Genomic DNA, 23695 nt, shown 5'->3' on the forward strand with positions numbered 1-23695 from the left:
TAGCTTCAATTAAGTAGTTCACTTCTCAGACTCTTTCTGTCATCTCCCGCTTTGGACAAAGAGGGATTTCAAGACGCACCCATAGACTGTATAAAAAAGACGCACCACGGTGATATAATAATAATAATAATAATAATAGATTTTATTTGTATGGCGCCTTTCATGGCACTCAAGGTCGCCTCACAGAAAATAATTACATACAGAATATCAGAACATCTCATAAGCAAAAAAACACAGCATAAAAAAAAAACAGCACATATAAAATATTAATAACACAGCATAAAGCACAAAGGAAGAAACAATGAAATGAATTAAAACAAGTGCAGTGACTTAGATGTGATGAGCAAGTCGGAACAGGTGAGTTTTGAGTTGGGATTTAAACAGATTAATAGAAGTGATATTACGGAGGTCAGGAGGGAGTGAGTTCCAGAGCTGGGGAGCAGAGCGGCTGAATGCTCTGCTCCCCATGGTGGCCAGGCGAGCGGGGGGAACACAGAGGTGAATGGAAGAAGAGGATCTAACTGTGCGAGCAGGTGTGGGGATGTGGAGGAGGTCAGAAAGGTAAGGAGGGGCAAGGTTGTGGATGGCCTTAAAAGTGAGGAGTAGAATCTTATACTGGATACGGTAGGTGATGGGGAGCCAATGGAGCTGCTGCAAGGTGGGTGTGATGTGATGGGTGGATGGGGTCCTTGTGATGACGCGGGCTGCGGAGTTGTAGTTTGTGGATGGATTTTTGGGGCAGTCCAAACAGAAGTGAGTTGCAGTAGTCGAGCCGGGAGGTGACAAGACTGTGGACCAGGATGGCAGCTGTATGGGGGCTAAGAGAGGGGCGGAGGCGGTTGATGTTGCGTAGATGGAAGTAAGCGGACCGGGTTATGTTGCTGATGTGGGATGAATAGGACAGTGTGCTATCGAGGATGACACCAAGGCTCTTGACCTGGGGGGAAGGAGAAATGGGACAGTTGTCGATGGATAGGGTGAAACTGGGAGATTTGGATAAGGTGAGTTTGGTGCCAATGAGTAAAATTTCTGTCTTGTTACTATTTAGTTTGAGAAAGTTGGATGAAAACCAGGATTTTATTTCAAGGAGGCAGTCGGTGAGCGAGGGAGGTGGGAGGGTAGAGTCCGGTTTGGTGGAGATATGGAGCTGGGTGTCATCTGCGTAGCAGTGGAAGATAATGTGATGTTTCCGGAAGATGTGACCAAGGGGGAGAAGGTAAATTATGAAGAGTAGGGGCCCCAGGACTGAGCCCTGGGGTACGCCTGAGGTTAGTGGGAGTGGTTGTGATGTGAAAGAGCTTAGTTGGATAAACTGAGAGCGTCCGGAGAGGTAGGATTTGAACCAGTTGAGAGGAGTGTGAGTGATGCCGATAGAGAGGAGTCTGTCCAGGAGGATGGTGTGAGAGATGGTGTCGAAGGCCGAGCTCAAGTCAAGCAGGATGAGAATGGATAGGAGACCAGAGTCAGCTGCCAGGAGAAGATCATTGGAGATTTTGAGGAGTGCTGTTTCAGTGCTGTGGAGTGGGCGAAAACCGGACTGGAATTGTTCAAAAAGATTATTGTGAGATAGGTGGGAGTGGAGCTGAGAGGCAACAGTTTTTTCAAGGATCTTGGAAAGAAATGGAAGATTGGAGATTGGACGGAGGTTATTGAGATCATTCGGGTCTGCACCAGGTTTCTTGAGTATTGGGGTGACAGCAGCTGTTTTGAGGGGTGAGGGAACAATTCCAGTGGTGAGAGAAGAGTGGATTATGTGCGTGATGTGAGGGGCAAGGGAGGGAGCAGTGGCTTTGACAAGAGAAGTTGGGAGGGGGTCTAACTGGCAGGAAGATGGTTTGGATTTTTTAATCAAATGAGTAATGTCAGAGACTGATGGCAGAACAAATGCTGAGAGTGACTGAGGAGGAGGGAGTGGCAGGGAGGGGAGTATGGAAGGTGGATTTTGAGAGAAGCTGGGAACAAGTTGTTGATGGATATCATGGATTTTGGTTGTGAAAAAGGAGAGAAGGGAGTTACAGAAGGCGGTGGAATACATCTGTGGGGGGAGACAGTCGGGGCGATGAGTAATCTTGCTGAGAAGTGAGAACAGAGTCTTAGAGTTACCTTCGTTTGCATCGATTAAACTGGAGTAGTAGGTGGATTTGGCTTGTGAGATACAGTTCTTATAGTGGAGAATATGGTTGTGGAAGATATCCTTGTGAACAGTGAGACCAGTCTTATTGTAGGGGCGTTCCAGTTGGCGTCCTTTGGATTTGAGTTGTCTGAGGGCTGGGGTGAACCATGGGGCGGAGCTTGTAAAATTGACAGATCTGGTTTTAAGCGGGGCAAAATTGTCCAGGAGGTTATGGAGATTGTTGCTGTAGTGGAGTACCAGTTCATCAGGGGTGGAAAAACTATCAGCATTGGGGAGGGAGTTGATGCTCGCTGAGAGGATGTCCAGATTGATGTCCTTGATATTACGGAAAGAGATAGTACGTGGGGGATTGAGCTTGGAAAGTGTAAGGTTGACATTGAAGGATACAGTGGGTACTACTTTCATTTAGACGTTTCCCTCACGTAACGCGTGATTCACGCGTTGCGTGAAATTGTAGGTCACATTGTAGCCACTAGGTGGAAGCATCGTACTGAGATGCAGCTCAAAAGATTTTGGGATAATTCCACGTTTGACCACAACGTAGCTGCAATGGAGAGTGGCGCTATTCATAGGCCATAGGTACTTCATTTGCAGCTGTGGTCGAGAGAGCTAGAGAGTGAGTGGAGAGAGGGACCGCTACGCCGGTCAATCAGATCAATGTTGTTGTTTTATTGTTTCACAGTGGTTACAGTAGCCTACGTTCAACAGGATCAGTGGTTCTCAGCCTTTTGGGGGTCCCCTGCATAGTTTTGATCTCTCCTGTAGCCTGGCTGGGTGGCTCCAAGTTTGAGTAGTTTGAGTTCTGCAAGTTCTGGTGAATGTAACAATCCACTCAGCCCACGATCGCTACGTCCGTGCCAGCAGCCTGGACCCGATGCTGCTGGACTCACGAGCGGAGCAATAATGCACATCTGTCAGCAGCTGCTCTTGAAGGGACAGATTAGATGCTGATTTTGTTAACAGTGACTTTGTTGCATCCAAACATTTAGCATATCTGTCGGGTGCTGTCTCTTCTCCGGTACAAAGTGGGAGATGACAGAACTACTTTAATCGAGGGAAAGCTACATTGTTGCGAGTTGACCTCTGAAGCCTCTTAGATTACAAGTTACAGTTGCATTCGATTTAAATTTCCTTGAGATAAGTGCACACTGTTTCTGCTGTCAATTCGGTCATAGTTCATTTGTAACGTGTTTTCTTCATTCTTCATTAGGCTAATGTGAACACAATAGAACCACCCAGATGGTCTCACACAGACGTTTGTGTTTTTCTTACGTAAATGACTTTGTTTACATTAAAACTACAGGTCTCTCAGTCCGTGACTTTTCCATGTGTGATGGTTTCTGAAGCTTACAACTTACACAAATGAAACATTCGATTTCTGGGCATTTATAGCCTACATCGGGTCGACAATAGCTTATTTTTTTCTTCAATTATTGTTTTCATCTACAGTTATATTTATCATAATATGCCCAATTCGGGAGGGAGAGAGGGGGGAGAGAGTGCCGCGGCCACGTTACATAATGTAACAGTTTCCAGAAAAATACAAAACAGGACATTCATTCATGTTACCCTCTGTTTAGGTAGATAAAGGTCTCAGTCACATTTGAATAAAAATAATGCAATTAGGCTAAATATCATAGGATCTTTTTTTAAAGATAGGCCTATTTTATTTTTAGTTCCATAATTCAGAGATGATTTTCACTTAAAGCAGATATCATCGGCACGGCCGTTTCGGCTAATGCTGTGTTCAAGGCAGGCTTTTGAAACCGTAAGTTACAGCTTCAAGTCACAACTACGACTTGGTAGCGTTCCAGGTAACCCGTAGCTCGTGTTTTTACCGTCCTGTTGTCTGTGAAAGTTCCCTATAACGGCCACTCGTAACTTCCGACCCGTGAACTCGTACCAGATCGAACTGGTATGACTTCACAGGAAGGAAAAACACAAAGTACGAGTTTCCTTGAACGCACCATGAGTTAGCAGCCCCCGCCCTTGTCAGGCATCAATTGGTCCTCGTGCTACGTCACCACATTCACGCGCATCCCTTGGCTGCACACACAGCCCTTCATGCCGTTCTCTCCCCTCATTGGATAACACGGAAAATTTTCTCCTCGGGTTACAGCAGAGCAGAGTGACGGAGAGACTCGTGTTTAGGCTGAAATACTTCATGTAAGTGATTGCTGACGGAAAATAGGACTATTTAGGACTTATATTAACAAAAACATTCCACTGATATCTGCTTTAACGAAATGAAACGAAACAATGAAGCCTACAGTTTTGTCCTCCGGCTTATGAAAAGTGTGAGGAGAGGTATACTGTAAGAACCGGTTTTTCTAAGATGACTGAACAGCTGTGTGAAGTTCTGTGGGGGGCAGGGCTGAAGTATCCACAAGCACACCTATTGAAATGAAGGTGCTAATGTGTCGCTGATGTGTCTATGGAGCTGGTCCTACAGACCGCTGCATATAAACCACACTGTAGCGATTTTCACCCAGCCTCGCTTTCAATAAAACACACACTCGCATTCTATAGCCTAATTGCAATCAGTGAAATATATGAAATCAATATAAAACACAATTTAAATATGAGAGTTGCTGTTGCTCTAGTTTAACAGCGCTGCATCTGCATTTACCGAGCGCCCCTGTCTGTATGTGAACCTGTGTCTGTCTATGTGCAGGCAGAGATCAGAGATGGTGTTTTTTTTAATAATCATGCTAGCGTTTCACCATCTCTCATCTCCGCCAGTCAGCCTCTCAACCTGCCGCCTCTCTCGCGTGCGGGCGCACCGCACGTAAACACACGTGAGACGTGGACACATTTATTTATTTATTTTTTCTGTGGGAAACACTGATCAAGCTGTGCGTGCGCACAACTCTCCGCAATATTCCATTGATAAATCACACCGGACCCAAGAATGGTGCGGACATGAACACACCTCATATTCCACCCCCAGAATGCCTCAGCACAGCACAACCATATATGGTCAGCACGTGCATAATTAAGTAGCCATGTGCTCTGTGGAGCGGCAACAAGGACAACACCCGGAATGATGCTTCGGCGGACCTGGCCTGCCCTCGCTTTTGAGGTCGGTTGTGAGAAAAATGCCTGCTGTCCAGACAACTGTGTTTTTTTTTAAGCACCCCTGCATTACATAAACACACACATACGGTATATAGCCGCACATATAGGCTTAGGCTATATCAGTGATCATAATAATGATGATAAGAGAAAATGCATTGTTCACTAAAACTGCATGTTGGCATCCCAGACTGAAATAAAATCTTTGCTTATAGTGAGAGTTGCTCTACTAAGTGAACTAGCCTATACCTTTCTTGCGTTACTAATGTTATTGTGTCTCGAGTGTTTCAGAGTCGGCCGGCTGTAAACCAGCTGACAGCGACTGACTTTTTTTTTTTTTTTGCGGTCACATCAGCACGGCTGCATCTTCGGTTGCGGCTGTTGTGGCATTTGCCCATATTGCCCTATGGCCAGTCCGTCCCTGTCACTGGTTGTTTGTGTTGTCTGTCAAAACATGGATGAATGAAACCTACCGGTATATCCACACATCTTGTAGCCTATTTCTATCGAGGGAAAGTTATTTCAGGATATCCTGTTTTATCGCCCAGCCCGAAAGTGACATAGGCTATTGCCCGTTCATTCATGAGAAATCATCCAGCTACACTCTCAGTCAAACAAGGTGGGGAATGAACACTACTGTACAGTAGTTGGCTCATTTTAAAAACACACCGGCAGCATCGCCCACTGAGTTAGGCTAATTAACTGCTGTGTGGAAAACCACGCTGTGGTCCATAATCGCGGTGCAGATGGGTGTGTTTGGAGCTGACAAGAGGATCGATAAAAGAGAGTGAGACGTATAGCTGCCGTCATTACATTTTTCTCATTGAAAAACTATACTGTATTATTATTATATTGCATTCCCAATTCGTGTTCACTGCTCCATGCTGCTGTCTTATAGAGGCGATCTGCTGCTCACAGATGCCACCTGGCGGTTGTTTGGGCACATTGCAGCTTCTGGTGAAAACACAATTACTCCGCCACAAAAAATCCGCGTGAGCCTCCTGTGACTCACGCATGAATCTCGCGTGAAACCGTCCAAATGAAACTAGTACCCACTGTACCAGCATGTGATCAGAAAAGGGGAGGGAAGTTGCGTGACAGCTGACAGGAGAGAGACCAGAGCAGCATATTAAATCCAGAGTGTGACCTTTTGAATGTGTGGGGAAGTTGATAAATTGCTGAAGTCCAAAGCTGTCAATGCAAGATGAAAAATTCCTGGTGAGAGTGTTACTGATGTTGTCCATATGGATATTGAAATCCCTCAGAAGTACTATGTTTGGAGATAGCGTGGAAATGTGTGTCAGAAATGAAGCAAAGTCGTTAAAAAAATCTTTGTTCATCTTTGGAGGACGGTACACAGTGGCTACAATGGTGGGTGTGGGACCAGATAATTGCAGGGTGATAGATTCAAATGTGGGGTAGGCAGGGGTAGACACCGACAGGACTTTCCATTTATCGCGATAGAGCATCGCAAGACCTCCCCCCCTGCCAGAAACACGAGGTTGACAGCTGTAAGCAAAACCTGGAGGAGTGGATTCATTAAGTGAAGTATAATCATTAGGCTGCTGCCATGTTTCAGTTAAACAGAGAAAATCAAATTTGTGGTCGGTAAGAAGATCCTGTGTGAGGTGACCTTTGTTAGTGAGGGAGCGGATGTTGAGCAGACCAAATTTGACACTGGTGTGGTCATGCTTGTGAGATGAGGAGGCAGGGGCACTCAGTTTGATGTATGATAGGTTATTTTTATTTACTGTTCGGAAGGTGACATGGGGACGGAGGGCTCTGACAGTTATGATGGTCTGAATGGGGAGGCCAGCGGTGGATGGGTGTAGTGATAGCGGGGGCCCGCAGGGGGAGCTAGCAGCAGTGGTACACGGGGAGGGTGCAGTAGGTGAAGAAGAAGAGGAAGGGATACGGGGGGGAGAGAGAAGTCCTGGCCTGTAGGGGGAGAAGCTCCGAGAGGCAGTGCCCTCCGAAGAATAATCCGTAGTAGAAGAAGAGTCAGGAAAAGGGGCGTGGGTGTTGTTTGTCAACGGTCATGCATGTGCTTGTTGACTGGTGGTGCGGACCGCATACTGAAAATTTGCCGCAAGCACACCAGTACCCAGTTTACTTGGGTGGAGACCATCGAGGCGATAGAAAGAGGGGCGATTCTGAAAGGAGTTAAAATTGTCAATGAAATTAAAATCATAGTAAGTGCAGGCAGCCTGAAGCCAGGAATGGAGCTGTCGGAGCCGGCCGAGACGCTCTACAACAACGGTGCAACAAAGTCCCTGTTAACAAAATCAACATCTAATCTGTCCCTTCAAATGACTGTTTGGAGCAGCAGCTGACAGTGACAGTTTCCTCATCACTAAACCTGAGCCATCAGATCCACTCAAAGTCTCTTATTGTATATTCTGTGTTTTTCCTCTTTAAAGGGACAACGAGGAGTTTCTATTCGGTTATAAAAAAGTCTCACGTTAATGTGGATGAATCTCCGCTACCCACACTTGTTAATGGGCCCATTTTCGATAAATATATCGTTCTGTCTCTATCGTTATTTTGTTATTATTAGTGGTGGCGGAGATGCTGGTCGAGCCGACCAGCGTTTTTTACTTTCGGTTTCGCAACGAGTCATGAGAATAACGTAGCTGAATCGCCGTTTATGGTCGAAACTACGACGGTATGTGAACCTCTTTGAACCTCTGACTTTAATTCTTGATGAATGAAAACATGAGTCCGTCTTGCGCCGGTCAAAATAATTTTACGGTGCGCGGAGGCTCATAAATGTTGCGTGAAAACGCTTCGCTTTTCCAAAAACTCCTCGTTGTCCCTTTAACCGTCTCGTTTCAGTTTTTGCCCGGTCAACCTGCATCTGGTGCATCTGCTGTTTCTCTCGCGCTTGCTCACTCGCTCACTCTTGATCCGCATATGAATATTATATAAAAAATAAAAAGGAAAACACACAGACCCGCAAATTGAAATGGCTAGTGTAGTCTAACAATTCAGTGACCTAGAGCTGTAGACCTGTAGATATCCCCAAAGAAATTTAAATCAAACGCAACTGGACTCAGTTATTTTGTCTAGGAAGACGTTTCACCTCTCATCTAAGAGGCTTCATCAGTTCATGTACGCAACTGATGAAGCCTCTTGGACCTGGACAAATGAGAATATTCACAGGCTGAGACGTTCTGTGTCCTGCACAATATGGCGGCATCTACGTTTATATATCTATGTTTACGTCATCGATCACCATGTTGGTGTTGACCCTTCATCATATTAATTCATAAGATACACACACACACACACACACACACACACAAATGTACAAGGATTCCTGTACAAGGGACATAAATACTGCCAGTGCAGTTGACAATAGGAATCGATCAGTTACAAAGCGCCTAGGCGGCACACTCACACAGCTGCTACAGTTTTCCAGAACAGTTTTTCATCTGAACCTTTTACTGTTTACTTTTCAGTTCTCTTTTTTGTAAGTCGGAGAGATGATGATGAAGGTTTGGAGCACTGGTTTAGGTGGACTGGACTTTAATTGACCTATGGCTAAGCCACGCTGCCCTCCACTCATTCAGACAAACAAATCAACAGTGGCAGTGGCTGATGTTTATTTGTTCAGTGGCAGATTGTGCTGACTTGGAGGTCAAAATCATAAAATAAAAAATAAATGTTATGCAACAATGATGTAAATAATCCATTAAATGGGCCTAAACTAAGAAAATACATTGGTTTTTGTAATATTTATATCTCTAACAAAGAAAATACTGCATTCTGGGTAGCCCTTGCTCCCAAGGGTGGTGTCAGAGAATCTCAATATTGATACAGCCCTTAAACTTGCCCCTCAACTTAACATCCTGAGAATTGGGACAGGAGTGTGCTTTTTGAGATCAAGGGTTAAGATAGGAATTGGAATTCACCCTTATTCTGAAGATCTCAGAATATTCAGTGTAGGAGCCATGAATTGGGTTTTCTGTTAGTTAAGTTTAAGGGTTGTTTTGGTGTTGTTTATTTTGAATATGATTTAGTTTATGTTATTATTTCAGTAGTGGGTCACGTCATTATGGGCGGGGTTAAGCACTTATGTTCACCTGTTGCTTTTCCTTTGTGTCAGAGAGAGAGAGAGGGGGTGAGCGTGGGTTGCCTTACTTTTTGTTGACCGCTATAGTTACGCTATATTTTGGATTACTTTGCTTTCGTTTGTACACTTTATTATGAGTTAACCTATTTTGTTTGGTTAATAAACACTTTGATCTTTAGTTCTGAATCTCAGTGAGTTTCTTTTTGATAGTGCGTCTGACAACCAGCCCATGCTTAGTCTCTCAGCGGCTCTTTTGGCTGAAGTCGCTACATTCAGGTTTCCTGCAGGTATCATTCATTTAGTAGTAAATATGTTTAAAAAAATAAAAAAGGAAAAGGAAACCATTATGGAGAAAAAATGTGTTCCTGTAAGGGAAAATCCAAAAAGAGAAGAGAGAATTGTTGAGAATTTTATGAATTAATGTGGTGAAGGAATGACTCAGTTTAACTCACTGTAAGGAGGCACATATGGAAAGCTGCTGCTCCGCCTTACTGGCTGCAGATCATCAGTCACTGAAAAGACAAAGAGCATTGGTTCATTCACATTTAGTCTTTCATTAAAGGGATAGTTCAACATTTTGGCAAATTGGACCATTGCCATAATCCCTATAGTCATAGCAGTAGGTTCATTACCTTTATTGTCAGTGTAAGCTATTTTTAGAACAGCGGAGCGGAGCAGCAGGCTGCTCAGAGCTACGCTATGGAGGCTCATTGGATTTCTTGGTTTCCCTCATCAAACTCATCAAATACACAATCCAACAACTCCACAACGCTCTGGTGGACAAGTTGTGACCTGCACATTCACCACGCTATAAGATAATAACGGAACGTTACGAGACGGAGTTGTTTTAGAGGTAAATTCATACAGGGCCGGCCGCTGGCATAAACACTGTATGCGGTTGTTTAGGGCCACAGCCGTTACGTGGGGGGGCCACATGATCAGAAAGGTACCGAGGTTCATTCAAGTCATTTAAACATCCTGAACATAAACACGTCTGTATTCAGTTTTAACCAGTGATTTGGTGTTTGCGCTTAGAGTGCAGGGCCACAAACAAAAATCTTGTTTAGGAGGCCACCAAAATCCTAGGGCCGGCCCTGAATTCATACAAAACCGCTGATGCACGTTGCGTTCAGGGACAGTTTTTCAGCAAGCAGTCTCTGTATTTACCCTGTATTTACCTCGAAAACTGCACCGTTTCGCAACGTTCCGTCATTATCTCATAGCGTGGTGAATGTGCAGATCACAACTTGTCCACCAGAGCGTTTTGGAGTTTTTGGATTGTTTATTTGATGAGTTTGATGAGGGAAACCAAGAAATCCCATGAGCCTCCGTAGCGTAGCTCTGAGCAGCTCACGGCTCTGCTCCGCCGTTCTAAAAATAGCTTACACCGACAATTAAAGGTAACGAACCTACTGCTATGACTATAGGGGATTATGCCAATGGGCCAATTTACCAAAATGTTGAACCATCCCTTTAACAGAATGCTTTTTCGTAAGTACATTTAATTGTTCGTATTTTATTTTATAGTTTATGCTTGATTTTGCTATCATCTAATCAGTGGTTTTCAAAAAGAAAATATACACTTAAAATAACAAAAACAGTTGCAATACCAAGTGTAGTGGCTTGTCCTGTAGCCACTACTGGATGCTGATAGTTTTGTTTATAAACCGAGCATAAACCAACGGAAACTAAGTTCTTTGCGTTTGAAACACTCATGTTCGTTTTGTTTCTCGGTGAAGCCACTTATAATATAACATAAACAGAAAGCGATCAAAACCTAAAACCACCGCTGAGCACCCTGAGCACCATCAAAAACTGTTTGCTCCTGCCTCATCAGCAACACCTGGGCTAAACTATGAGCAATCTGAAGTAACCTGCCTGACCCCCCACCAACATCCGGTTCAGGTCAGGCACAAAGACAATACTGCCACCTAGTGGCCTGATGGTGCAAGGTTTAAATAAAACATGGCTCCTACACCAAGACAACCAACCAGAATGCGAAATAAATTAATTAATCAAATCAAATCAAGCTTACACACCACCTGTAATACACAGGTGTGTAACACTTTAAAATACAGAGAAATAACTCACTGTATGAAGGTAGGTTTGGACAACTCCTGCTCTGCTTCATCTCTAGCTGCAGATCATCAGTCACTGTAAAGATACAGAACACTGGTTTATTTATGTCATAATCAAACATTTAAATAGTTTCCCGGATGTTTAAAGCTTTTGACATCATCAGTATGTTGCATTGTTGTGCTTGTCCCCCAAATAGTTGACCAATAAAGAACTCCAAAACTATATTGTTGTTATTAATTAAAATAAATTTAACATTGGTGAGGCTGTAGAAAACTCAAACTATTGAAAAAAAAAGAATAATTTACAAATTAAACACAAAATGCAGGTAAATCCTTTATTTTACCCACTGTCTAATCCACGGGTAAACATATCAATGACAATGTTACAATAATAATAATAGTAATGAACCCATAACAGCCTGTTCCAGCAGAGGTGGACATGGAGACAAAATTACACTTATTAAGACAGAGAAAATACTGTAGTTCTTCATGGTGTCATGTCTGACTGGACTCACCTGATCCTGCTGTCGCCATGATGTCTCTCTGCTGAAAATATCAGAGATTACATCCCCCTGGAGACAAACTTCTGGGTTTGATAATCTGAAGGTAGAAAGGTGTTAGATGTTAAATTTTCATTTCACCTCATCTCAGAGATTTTAGAGCTGACTGAAAACAGCAAAACACTGACAAACATCTGTAAAATACCTGGACCAGACCCGCCCTAGAAACTGGCTTCTATTTGAGAATTTACGGGAAGTAGCCTATGGCAGATGAGTGTCGAGCATTTCCGCTTTAAATACGTGGAACAATCATGTTACACAATGGAGTAGTAGCCTAACAGCGGCAGCTTTGAGATAAGAGGTAATAAAATAAAAATTACAGTATCAACAGTGACTGACAGGTGGGAACCCATTTATCACCCACACTCACGTTATCAGAGTGGCACAGAACCAAAGTCTTAGACCTCAAACTAACTCAAATGACCAGAGGCTTTCACACTTACACTATTTCATTTCAGCCTGTCTGTCTTCCTCTACCTTCGCTCAAATAGAATTTAACTACAATAAACTGTATCAGAGTCATTCACTCTTATGAACAGGTTTTATCAGTTTCAAGTGAGACTGAATTCAAAACCGTTTTCAGCTCCAGCACAAATTCCCTCCTCCCGCCTCAGACGGACACTCACCTGCCAATCACTGCTAAACGGTTTTTGACGGCATCCTTAGCTTCACAGCGGCCTGATAAATGTCCCCGCCGGTCAGTTCACGTCCTCCCTCCATCAGACCTCGTTTTGCAGCTTCATTCGTTCTTTTACAGTCAGTAAATTCGGTCGTCACCTCGACGGGTGACTCTGTCGCTGCGCATTCAGCCCGACGCGAAAGCGAAAGGAAAATCAGAAGAAAAAAAAAACTGCGTCACAAGACTCAGAAAAAACTCCTTTCGCAAATACAATAAGACTCTCACAGGTCAGAGGAGCAGCCGCAGTAAAAGGCTCATCTCCCTGACCTGTAGAACTGAAAGATTTAAGAGATCATTTGTTGCTGCTGCAATCGTTTTATATAACACTTGTTAAAATCTTTTTTTGTGTGTTCATCTTTTTTGTGACATTGTTGTGTGAGCTACTGGACTAACTTGAATTTCCCTGCTAGGGATGAATAAAGTATGTTTTAGTTACTGGATAGACAGAAACGTTCGTGTTTTAATTAAAATAACATTCGCAGCGAAGATTAGTTTAATCTCTGTCAAAGCAATAAAAATACGTTTTCTTTTTTTCTTACAATATTTCAATTCACTTCCTTGTTTGTCCAGTTCAACCGACGAGTTTAGGTTTGTAATCGCTGGCTTTGAGTGTGAAAGAGATGCCAATGGTGATAACGGCTGTGGTAAAACACACCCTTATTTACATGCTGTGAATCTGGCACGAGTAAAACACTGACTGATTCCTACCTAGTCCTACTGGTGCTTCAATGTAGAAACTATGAAAAAAGAAAGGAAAACAAATTATATACTATAACACTTAATAACAAGCACTTTTCTCTATTTGAGTCAGTTTGACTTTTATCAACAATCACACGGAACTCCATAGACACACTTCATTCACCTGTTACACAAAGAAGCCTAAGATCAAAGACTGAACAAACCAGCAATTTGATTTCCCCAATCATAAAACACCGTTATTACAGTCTGTAATATCAGATTATATTATTTTGGATTATTTCAGGTGCAGGAAATATGTAGATATCATTGTATAATAAACCGTTTTTCTCCTGTGGCTGTTGCAGAGAAAAGGCCAATGATATCTACAGCTTTCAGACATATTTATGGGAAAAAGAGTAATCTTGTTGTGACAAGGAAATAGAACGAACACAATGGGGCAAAATATTGCAGAAGAAAAATATATTGACAGAAATGGCAAAACATTGCATGTGTATTACAACACACACCCTTTTTTACATCCTGATTTATCACTACTATAAGTTGAACGGACAGTTTGTTACTTAGGACTCTATACTAATTAATTTCACCTTGAGAAACACATCAAGAGGAACAGTTTATATAGCTTTATTTCACAGACTCCAAGTCCATCAAGACACAAACAAGGAAACATAGACAAACAATATAGACAGTACACAGTCTGTCCACACACAAACTAAGTTTAGATGCAGCCTGAATATTCTTTTAGATTGATAACAGAGTGGAATATTTCAAGCTTGTTTTTATTTTGTGTTAATCTTCATGAGCACTCATCTCATGAAAATGCCCCGTACGATTCAACATGTCACGTGAATGTCTTAAGAAAAATTACATGTAAATCCTTCCAGTTGTTGAGATGTTTTAGAAAGAAAAGTAACAGTTCTCAAGCGGAGGAGGAGGAGGAAGGGCAGTGCTTCATGCTCTTCAGACGGAGGAGTCCATCGTTGTTCTCGTGCTCTGGTCTGGATGCCACTGAGTGAGGTGGATGTAATATGGACTTAGTTTACTGTGACAGAACGAGGCTCCAGCGAGGGACGGCGGTCCTTCATGTGTGTGTGAGCTGCAACAGAGCACAGGTCAAATAAAGACAAACAATCCACCTTCTCTTACTGATCAATTAAATATGTAAAACACTTAACTAATAATCATTTCCAGTGTCCCATGACTGGTTACAAGAATCTCAAACAGTGAACAACTGAGCAGAAATGATCAGGTTTATCTTAATGGTATAGAAATGCTACACAACACACTATGACTATTAATCCAGAAAAGAAACAATAAAGCTATGTGTCTTACAGTGAGACATCAGCTCACAATGTGTTCACAAATCTACAGAGGAAAATATGCAGAGCATGATTAACCTGCAGTGTGGAGCTTTGTCTCCCCCCTCTGACATAAAGAGGAATTACATAACACTGATGAATACAGGGACATTACCACAGTGTCAAGACAGTAATTCATTACTCAGGTCGACATACATGTGCTGCAAAAAGATATTTACTTGTAAAGGCTTTTAAATATTTTTAAGAATGTACGTAGTTATTAACATCTAAGCTGGTATGCATTCTTTGGGAGAGAAAGAACTAATATGTTTTCTGTTATCACAGTCTGTTACTGCACATGTACAGTGGTGGCCAAAACTATTAGAACAGCTGACAGATCTGAAAATACCCGACCTTTTTGCCTTCAAAACATTAATTTCAATGTCATTTCATAATGTTCATGAAATATGCAGATGGTTGCTCTGAACACAGTCAGATGAAGTGAGTCCTACTGTTCTTTAATCACTTTTACCTTATAAAATATTTTGTATGTCCACCTTTTGCAGCAGTTACATGAGCACATTTCTCTGGCATAGAGTCAATATATTTCCTGAGAACGTCAACACTAATGTTATCCCATCATGCCTTCTGCTACTCAAGCCACCGCTTTCCTTTGAATGTACAATAGATCTGTCCAGTTGATTTTCCAACTCGACCCAAATTTGCTCGATGGGGTTGAACTCCAGACTTTGTAAATAATTTGGCTTCTTCTGTGAAGGAACATGATTGTGTGACATTGACAGTGAAATAGGCCTAGCTTGTTTATTGGGGGGGTGGGGGTTGTATAAGGAAAATGACCTAAATCTTCTTATGATGCCTCTATTCTATGGTTTATCAGGGTATCCGCGGGGTCTTAAAAAGTCTAAAAAAGTCTAAAATTTGAAAATCTAAATTTTAGGCCTTAAAATGTCTTAAATTTGTTGAATTATTGTGTTCAAGTCTTAAATAATTTTAGACAGGTCTTAAATTTTCTTATGCCCAGCATGGGCGAGCATTTTTAAATAAAAAGATGTACCGTATTTTCCGGACTATAAGTCGCGGTTTTTTTCTAGTTTGGCTGGCCATGCGACCTATATTCAGAAGCGACTTATATATTTAAAAAAAAAAACCTACGCTATGACCACAAGAGGGAAGCACGGCTTTTATTTCTGAATCCCTCCTCATTCAGTGGCTCATCTTCATCTTCCTCATGTGCTGTTCTCCTCGCTGCGCTGTCTGACCTGTCTCCGTTGCGCCGTAGCGCTTCACTCCGTCAGTTCAGAGTATTTTCACAGCGTGTTCTGCGGTCAGTCTTCGGTCTCTGCTCCGGTCCCGACTGGGGTCCGGACACGGAGCAGAGACCCAGGTCCGACAGTGCAAGCCTGTCCCTCTCTGAAGCAGAGGAGAGGTCGGCTTCACTCCCGTCCGTCTTCACAGAGTCCACAAAGAGTTTCTGATCACAGGGTTTCCAGCGCTGCCGCCTAAACTAACGTGTTAAAAAAAAAAAAAGTAGCGATATTCACCACCGCCGCCCCCCTTGGGACGATCGCCTTCATTCATCTCCGCATCCTCACACACACATAGGCTACACACCACAGAGAAACGCGCATGCATAACAGCAGCGCGCGCTATAGGTGCCGGCCTTTAAACAAAGCCTGGTCATTATATGACACCCGGCTATTAATTAAATGTTTGAAAAATAAATGCGACTAATACTCAGGTGCGACATATAGTCCGGAAAATACGGTAGTACACATTTATTCAAGCATTATTTAATACCATAATATATAGGGGTGACCAAAAGCCAATTTATTTACGTCAAATATTGTGCTGGTCATAATACAGAACAGGTTGTGGCTCGTGTCTGTTGATCAAAGAAGTTGAAATATTTCCATGTTTGTCTATTCTGGGTCACATTTAGAAGTCATCACATTTCAGGCCAAAGGGGAAGTGTTGGTGTTTTTACTGTTCTCCAATGTAAAAATGGGTCACGTGTGACCCTTAACATTATTCAAGGTTTAAAGCCATCTGCCTGCTGGTTGCCAGTGAATTAAATAAATAATGTGTTACATAAACATTTTTAATTTCACTCCCCAATTTCTTTTTGTGCCCCCAAATAGTTTACTTTAGATGCTCCTGCGACACTTCATTGTGCTTTATTGAATGTATTTTCAACTACAAACAAGCCTAACACGCAACTTATATATTGCAATCAATTTCTAGTTTTGTGACTCCGCATTTCTTTTGTACGTTTTTTATTTGTCATGATAGGTCTTAAATTTCATCCATAATGGTCTTAAAAAGGTCTTAAAAAGTCTTAAATTTGAGCTGGTGAAACCTGCAGAGACCCTGTTTATACAGCAGAATGATGATTAATGGAAAATTCAACAAAAAACAACGGAAACTTCTTATATATGCCAAGTGGTCTAATCATTATTTTGTCCACCACTGTCTATCTGTGGGGATTTTTAAACACTGACACAATTTGGAGCTTTTACTAATCTCAGAACAGCTGCAAGTTGGACATAACACAACTGAGATACTTACTCCTTGTTAAATAGGTGGTTCTGGTTGCAAGGGTTCAGGTCAGCACTCGCTCTGTGGTGTCAGTCAGAACACACTGGACTGGAGGCAGGGTGCAGCTTGCACTGTTTACTGATGTGTATCCTCAGCACAGCACAGCAACAATACAGTAGACCCACTTACTGTATGGCATGGAGCAAGGTAAGATAGGTGTGTGTGGCCTGTAACAATCAGAAATAAAATCAGATTAGAAACAATTTAACCAGATTTTCCTGATAATGTACAGACACTTTAGCAGTAGTAATAATAATCCCAGTTATGACACTGACAATGTTAGTATCATAAATACTAATCACACCTTTCCTAATAAAACATCAAACATCAAACACTGCGCGGCTGAATCATATTTCTTAGGAGAAATTACCGCAAAATTAGTAACTACACAGCACAATATCAAAACAGTTATAATGCTACAAAACTCAAGCATGAACAGAAACGGTATTTTATCATACAGTATATGTAATGTAGCCTCATTAAGCTATTAGATATATTGATATGGCTGCTTATTTCAGGTGGCCAAACCAGCCTTTAGCTCCACAATATAACACAAAACCGTTCACGTCACAACAGCTATATGAGAAAACGTAACTTCCTGGTTGCTCATTCACACACACATGAAGAGGGATAGTAACATGCTAACTAACAGAGGAAAACAGTCCGATGTTGATAACTTAAACACTCAATAAAAACACAAAAGTATCTCTCTCTCCATTCACATCCTGCTAATGTGCGCTCATAACAAAAATGAATAAAGAATAAATGCACACAGAAGAAGGAATATAAAAAGATCATTGTGTCCAGTTTTTACAGCTCTAGCTAGCTCCTGTTCCTTTCTCATGGTTTTGTGTCTGTCCAGTCTTTATCCTGCATCTTGACTACTCATTTATTTTTCCTCTTCCCGCCTAAACTAGTATTTCAGGATTAATCCTCTGAGCCCACGGTGAACAAATCAAATGTGTTGTTGTATAAAAGATAATATTATTTACCTACCTATAGCCTACCTTCCTCAGTGCTGAACACTGTTGATTATCTTACCTGAATCATTGTCTGTGTGTGGTTGAAGCCGAGCGGAGAAGCGGGAAAATGTGTCTTGAAGAGTCAACAACTAGCTACAACAGTTAGCTACGTGGCTAACTGCTAACCGCTAACGAGCTAATAACGGTCTTTCTCTTTTTCCAGCTACGTAAACAACCTACGTACCGGTCTCTTCCCGACATACAGCTGCTCTACTGCTCCTGTGACAATAATTAGTCTCAAACTTACCTTAAAGCTCTCACAGATACGATTAATCAGCGTTTTAATCAGCATTGTTGGCTCATTCATCACCTGCTGCTGCTGCGGATGGTTGAGTTTTCTGGTGTATGACTAAGTGCGCATGCGTGAAACATCATAACTGATCTCAGAACAGCAGAAGCTGGACACGACACAAACGTGGCTACTCATTTCAAATCCGTTTTGTCTATGGAGGACATGAAATGCAGAGTATATTAAATTAATTATGATTATGATTAAATACACAAATTAATAATGAAATGCCCAAATAAATAGAAACATAAAAATGAATGTGAAATAATTTTTGGTAGGCTAATGAAAATGCTTTTTTTTTTCTTTTTACAATTGTTGATTTATTTTTGTAGGCTATATCTGCATTGAATTTAGTTACACATTTCAAGATTTAATTATGCACTCCTTTTTGTAATCGATTTTTTTTATTGTATTTTTCCTTTTTTCTTACATAAAATAACAGATGTGGCAGGCAATACATGTGAAGAAATAATAGAAGTACAATATAAAAATAAAAAAACACAATACTATTAATAGAAAAATTACTAACAATAATAATAGTCAATAATTAACAACATCTATTGCACATCTGTCCGTCCTGGGTGAGGGATCCCTCCTCTATTGCTCACCCTGAGGTTTCTCCGATTTCTCCCTGTTAAAAGGGTTTTCCATGGAGTTTTTCCTCAGTCGATGTGAGGGTCTAAGGACAGAGGATGTTGTTACGATGCCATGTAAAGCCCTTTGAGACAAACTGTTTGTAAAAACGGGCTATACAAATAAAATTGCCTTGCCTTGCCTTAATTTAAAATAAGAAACAGCCACTCCCCACCTCCTAAACCTGAAGGGGTCCATAGGCGTAATAGTTATTAACGAAGTTATTATAGGAAATTAAATTGATTATTCCTTTATTTAAACACTTGCTGTTGGTTTGTTGTTGTATTTTAAATTTAAAATAGAAAAATCTTAAAACACATATTCCTTCTTAAATAGGCTACATATTATTTTCCTGTAGTTTCAAAATGTTTTCCTCATCAGTATCTTTTTATTCATGACTGAAAATTCCTGAAAAAATGTATGGAGTAAATGGAGTTAACAGTTTTGCTCCATAGTCACTTGTGAGAACTCTTCTCATAGACTTAGTTGCTGAAAAAAAGCTTTTTTTCCCTGTTTTTTAATGATACACAGACATATTATTATATGTTTCGTGTTTCATTGTGTGGTTTCAAATCACACACACGTGCTGTACCACTAAGCGTATTTAAAGCAAATATGAGTCTACTGTATTTGATTAAGTATAAAGCTTTATGACCTACAGCACAGACCATTTATTCTGAACTAAGCAAACAAACTCAGGGATTCTTCCGGTTCTGCACAATTACAAATACATATGGTCATTGTCACAAATGAAGGAAGGGAGCGAGTTCAGGAGCCACTTTCTTAGTGCAACTATTCTTGAATAATGACAGAACATAAAGAGAATTTACATCCTGTGATTTACAGAAAATCTGTGATGGCTTTGTTGGTCACCCTGACCAAGACTCAAAGACTCAGCTCTGACTGCAGAGGCTCAGGTTTGAATCTGACCTGTGTGGCCCTTTGCTGTGTGCCCCTCTTCTGGGTTTCTGTTTATTGTCACAGACATTTCAAGCAAAGAACTTTCAATTTTGGTTGAGATGAGAATAGATAAAATATTGATAGATAGTGTGACAGTTGATGGTCCTGTTACTATGCCTCCAATTGCCACAGAGATATCCCTTTGGTTGATTGGTCAGCGTGTATTATTCTTACCCAGGAGACTCGGGTTCAAACCCTGCCCGGGCCCCCCTTTCTCCTGCCACAACAGGAATATACTCTGACCAGTCAGCACAATCTTTTGTTTATCTGTCACTCAAGATGTTTTCCATCGTTCTCATTCACAATCTGGCCCAGCCATTTTAACAGCTCACGAGATTCAAGTCCCTTCCTCCACAAGTGTCTGTCGCGACATCTGCCGATCATGTCCTTTAAGGGTGGATGCTGCCTGAACTCCTCCATGAAGCCTGGCTTCTCCTCTCTGGGTGTCGATATCAGAACCAGTGAGTGATCAAATGATCGATCACCGAAGAGTCTCATGACTCTGTAGAGCTTCAGTCTCTGTTCCTCAGTGAAGTCTTCAGGCTGTAGAACCAGCAGGAACACATGAGGTCCAGGACCAGAGAGTCTCACACAGTCCCTTATCAACTCTCTCAGCTTGTGGTCGGGGATGTTTGGATCCAGCAGATCTGGAGTGTTGATGAGGACTATAGCTTTCTCCCTCCACTCTCCTCTGGCTCTCAGACAACGATCTGGTTCTTCCTCAGCGTTGAACTCCGTCTTTTTCAGTATGAAGTTCCCCACTGAACTCCTCTCAGACCAGCTGTTCCCCAGCAGAACAACCCTCAGCTCAGACACTGAAGAAAAAATCATAGAATTAAAGAACAGTATTAGTTTAGGTTTCGGGTGAGCAGCAGCAGGTGGTTGGGGAGCCGACCATAACAGCCGCAGTGGATCAATGAGCAAGTCGGTAAACTGTCTTTACATGGTAGCTCAGCAGAGTGATGGTTAAGAGGGAACAAAAAGTCACAAGAAACAATTAACAGCGATTTAAGATTTAGACTGAGAAGCGGCGACATACTATGCCAGCGTCCTCTCAAACCGGAAGTGAAGAAGAAATAAACCCCGACAAGATGTATGGAACCCCGATGTGAAGTGGAGGGGTTTCATACATCCTGAAGCTCTGCTTATTACACGGCTTACGAGTTAAAGCCCCGGTACGGAGCTTTTAACTGGATACGCAAAAGTCTTTCTGTTGATGTGTCTCTGTTACCTACAACAACAAATGAGCCCATCAGTGTGAAGATACGCTATTTCTAAGTCGTCTAATTCTATACCTTTGGAAGGCATGGTCAGGTCGGACCACTGATGAAACCATAAGAATAGATACATTACTACGCACGCTGCAGATAGCTGCTGAAAAAGAAAAAGTTTTCAAAGCATGTCCCAAATATTACAAATCTACACGCACTGGTCAGACAAATGTCTTCACGACAGTGGGAAATGCAGTCTTCATTCCGGCAAAACACTTGTTACCTTGTAAAATTGTAAACATGTTTAAAAAAAGGGAATGTAGATATGAGCTCCGAGGGAAACGTAGGATTGAAAAAACAAAGCCCAGGACTAAAATAAAAGATCAATGTATTTCTGTAAGGGGTGTAAATATATGGAATGCACTTGATGACGATTTGAAGATGTGCCAGTCAATTTATGAATTCAAACATTTGTTTAAGAATAAGGTATTTGAAAAATATGAGAGATGCGGTTGAAGTAGCTGACACTATTATGGAATTATGTTTGGGATTCTGTGCAAAACGATATGATTTTCTGTTTGATGTTTTGAATGATGTGATAAGTTGATCATGTAAGAAGGGTAGGCGAAAATAAGCGATAGCTTCAGCCTATGCCTCTTCGGTTTGGCTTTTTTCTAGTTGAACTGATGTTTTCTGTTGGACTTTTAATTTTGAATGACCTGACCGAAATAAACAAATTTTCATTAATTCATTCAACACCACCGCTTTTGTCCACAGAAGCCGCCAAAATCAACACTAAATGAAAAGTCTGTACAGGGGCTTTAAATAATTAATTTAAAATATAATATTGATCATAATACGACTTTTATTGATTTATGAATTACATCATTTAGCGCATCTGCAAGTCCGGTCACTTCTCCGCTGTTTTGCTCACCCTCCTCCCAGTCCTGTGCATTTGTTTTCAACAAAGCCTTTGATAATTAATCAGTGGATCGATTAATTATTTTATAATTGTTTCGATGTGTGTATTTGTGTAGTCTTATCAGTCATAAACAAGAGATTGCGGTTTTACGGTTTACGTTTGTGTCGCGGACTCGCGTTGCCACCAAGAGGAGAGCTGTGACACCGGGTTATACAGAAATAACAGGCCGTTGAATGCAGTGATTGACCAATCAGAGTGCAGCATCAACTGAGCCTTGTAATAATTTGTTTTACTCACTGGTGGGTGGCAGGACATCAAGGCTGCTTCTGCTCGTCCAGTTTGTTACTGTAGAAAAGAAGAAAACATTCATTTATTTAAAGCAGAAGTAAGCGATCCGGTGGTTTTGGCTAACTTCCTGTTAGCAGTCCCCGCCCTCGTCCCTACGTCACCACATTCACGCGCATCCCTTGGCTGCACACACAGAGAGGACCGCCCCTTTATGCCGTTCTCTCTCCTCATTGGATAAAGGTTGTAGGATACAAGGAAAGTTTTCTCCTCGGCTTACAGCAGAGCAGAGTGACTGACAGACCCGTGTTTCAGACCAAACACTCTATAGAAGTGATTGCTGTCGGAAGATACAACTATTTAAGACTTAGATTAACACAAATATTCCGCTTACTTCTGCTTTAATCTCCAGAATTCTACGCCAAGACCTCATGCAGGTGCCAGCTAGAAGTGTTTAGTTTGTTGTCATATTGTATATTATTATAGTCACGTGGTGGTGGTACGTCAACAGGTAGTAAAATCAGCTGGTGAATGAATGAATGAACTGAGGAGGTGAGGGCGGAAGGTCCTACTTACTGCTGACCACTTGATATTGATATAATACACTGACTCCGATGTTTTTAGGACTGTTGTGCTGCAATAAATATATACTAAACTGCATTCCTTTGGAGCAATGTTTTATTGACCACAAAGATGTGCAAATTGTGGGTAGGTGTGAATACCGTAATTGTCTGTCTATATACTGTATGTTAACCCTGTGACTGGGTTTACCCCGCTTCTCGCCCTAAGTCAGCTGAGATAGATTCCAGCTCCCCCATGACCCTAGTGAGGACTGGTCCTACATCTGCATCAACATCTGGAGACCTCACATCAGGATCTGTGTGTCTACTCAGTAGAGACAGGAATAAAAAGCAGTTGATAGTTTCAGTGGTTTGTGTGACACTCTGCTGTGGAGGATGAAGGTCAGGTGCAGTGGAAATGAGTGTCAAGAAAACATCCATCTATTGGTTCTCTGAATCATTCCTCCTGGTCCAGAGTACACCGGGTGAGTTTCTGAGTCATGCCTGGACAGGTGACAGTGACACCTTACACATTCACAACTGGACTAAAAGGTTCAACAACAAGTTCAACAATAAGTTCAACTACATGAGGATATGTA

General features: G+C 41.7%; 1 protein-coding gene and 2 long non-coding RNA genes across 3 annotated transcripts; all 3 read right to left on the bottom strand.

Annotated features, from left to right (window-relative positions):
- Nucleotides 1–9740: 9740 nt before the first annotated feature.
- On the bottom strand, nucleotides 9741–12169 carry LOC146980792 (uncharacterized). Its single transcript, XR_015036545.1, has 3 exons — nucleotides 11878–12169; nucleotides 11376–11438; nucleotides 9741–9796 (listed from the first exon to the last, which is right to left on the bottom strand). It is a non-coding gene; the product is annotated as an uncharacterized LOC146980792 (long non-coding RNA).
- Nucleotides 12170–14061: 1892 nt separating this feature from the next.
- On the bottom strand, nucleotides 14062–17774 carry LOC146980793 (uncharacterized). The gene is made up of 2 exons (XR_015036546.1): nucleotides 17185–17774; nucleotides 14062–14396 (listed from the first exon to the last, which is right to left on the bottom strand). It is a non-coding gene; the product is annotated as an uncharacterized LOC146980793 (long non-coding RNA).
- A 1984-nt stretch (nucleotides 17775–19758) lies between these two features.
- Nucleotides 19759–22676, bottom strand: LOC146980794 (GTPase IMAP family member 5-like). The gene is made up of 2 exons (XM_085785784.1): nucleotides 22549–22676; nucleotides 19759–20933 (listed from the first exon to the last, which is right to left on the bottom strand). Exons 1-2 carry the CDS (start codon nucleotides 22619–22621, stop codon nucleotides 20389–20391), a joined length of 618 nt encoding a protein of 205 aa, XP_085641910.1. The 5' UTR covers nucleotides 22622–22676; the 3' UTR covers nucleotides 19759–20388.
- Between the last annotated feature and the right edge of the window lie 1019 nt (nucleotides 22677–23695).

Source organism: Trachurus japonicus, chromosome 9, assembly GCF_045865225.1.
Source record: "Trachurus japonicus isolate A0001 chromosome 9, Traja_1.0".
Lineage (NCBI taxonomy): Eukaryota > Metazoa > Chordata > Actinopteri > Carangiformes > Carangidae > Trachurus > Trachurus japonicus.